At 52.1% G+C, this 1,069-nt stretch overlaps 1 protein-coding gene across 1 annotated transcript in view; it reads left to right on the top strand.

Annotated features, from left to right (window-relative positions):
- GORAB (golgin, RAB6-interacting) overlaps nucleotides 1-1,069 on the top strand; it is a 44,144-nt gene that overhangs the window by 35,313 nt on the left and 7,762 nt on the right. The window contains 1 exon segment of the mRNA XM_009892911.1: nucleotides 896-1,069. This exon segment is cut by the window's right edge and continues 38 nt beyond it. Within this exon segment, the coding sequence (XP_009891213.1) occupies nucleotides 896-1,069 (174 nt within the window).

Here is a 1,069-nt window from a genome sequence, read left to right as displayed (position 1 = left end):
CAGCTGCACCTCCGTCCGTCCCCTCAGCCGTCCTATCGACACCTCCTTCCCTCGCCTCAGCATACCCTTCCACCCCGGCCTCTACGCCTCCCCCTCAACCCTCCACATCCTTTTCCTCAGCCTTGCCATCCCCCATAGCTTCCTATCCCCTTGGCGCTCATGTTCATCCCCCCATCGGTCAGTCCTCGGCCTCCTCATTCAGCCCCTCAGCTCCCTACATCCACACCTCCATCCATCTCCTGAGCTCATCCCGTCTATCCCCACATCAAACATCTCAGGTTCTCCAGGCAGTCCCTCGTTTCCCCCAGCCAGTCTCTTGGCCCCTCCCATCCAGGCCCCATCTCTCCCTGCTTCCCTCAGTCTCCCATCCAGCCCGTCTCTCCTCCTGCAACCTCTGTCACATTTCCAAACTCTCCAGTCCGTTGTCCTGCACTACATCTGTCTGTCCACTACCCCACTCATGTTGCTAGCCTTCTCTTTGCCCATCTGTCACCGTGTTCTTCCCCATTCTTCAGTTTATAAATCCCCAGTTCACTCCCCAGACTGCCTGGGACCCTTTTTTAGTCCTACATCTGTCTCTCTGTGATTTCCCCAAGGGTTGCCTCCAATCCTCCCTAAGGTTCTTCCTTTAGTCCCTCAGTCCTGGCCCCGTATTCCTCCCTGTCATTTCAGATGCTCAGATTATTTAAAACTCCTGATTCTTAGGCTAACAAAACACTTACAGGTTCCTGGGTTTCCCCCACCATTGCCTTCCCTTCACACCCTGGTATGTCTTTTTTCGTTAGGTTAGTTTTGCACCAATTTGTTTTCTTGCCCAGAAAAGCTAATTCACAGAGTCTGTCTTTGATCTTAAGATTTAGTTTTAGTCCTGTTTCTCTCTCTCATCCACTGATAGATTTGTATGAACCCTCGGAGCAGCAGCATCGCCCCCACACTGTGAATAAGAGTCGGAAGCAAACGCAAAGAGAAAAAGCTTTCCAGCAGCAATGTCAGAAGCTGGGACTGCAGGATGGAGCAGCCTCTGTTACTCCTGAGCAGTTGCTTTCTGTACCAAAACACAAGCCTTGTC

Source organism: Charadrius vociferus, unplaced genomic scaffold (genome assembly GCF_000708025.1).
Source record: "Charadrius vociferus isolate BGI_N301 unplaced genomic scaffold, ASM70802v2 scaffold39, whole genome shotgun sequence".
Taxonomy (NCBI): Eukaryota; Metazoa; Chordata; class Aves; order Charadriiformes; family Charadriidae; genus Charadrius; species Charadrius vociferus.
The sequence above is the reverse complement of the archived record's forward strand: the minus strand, read 5'-3'. Positions and strand labels throughout refer to the sequence as shown.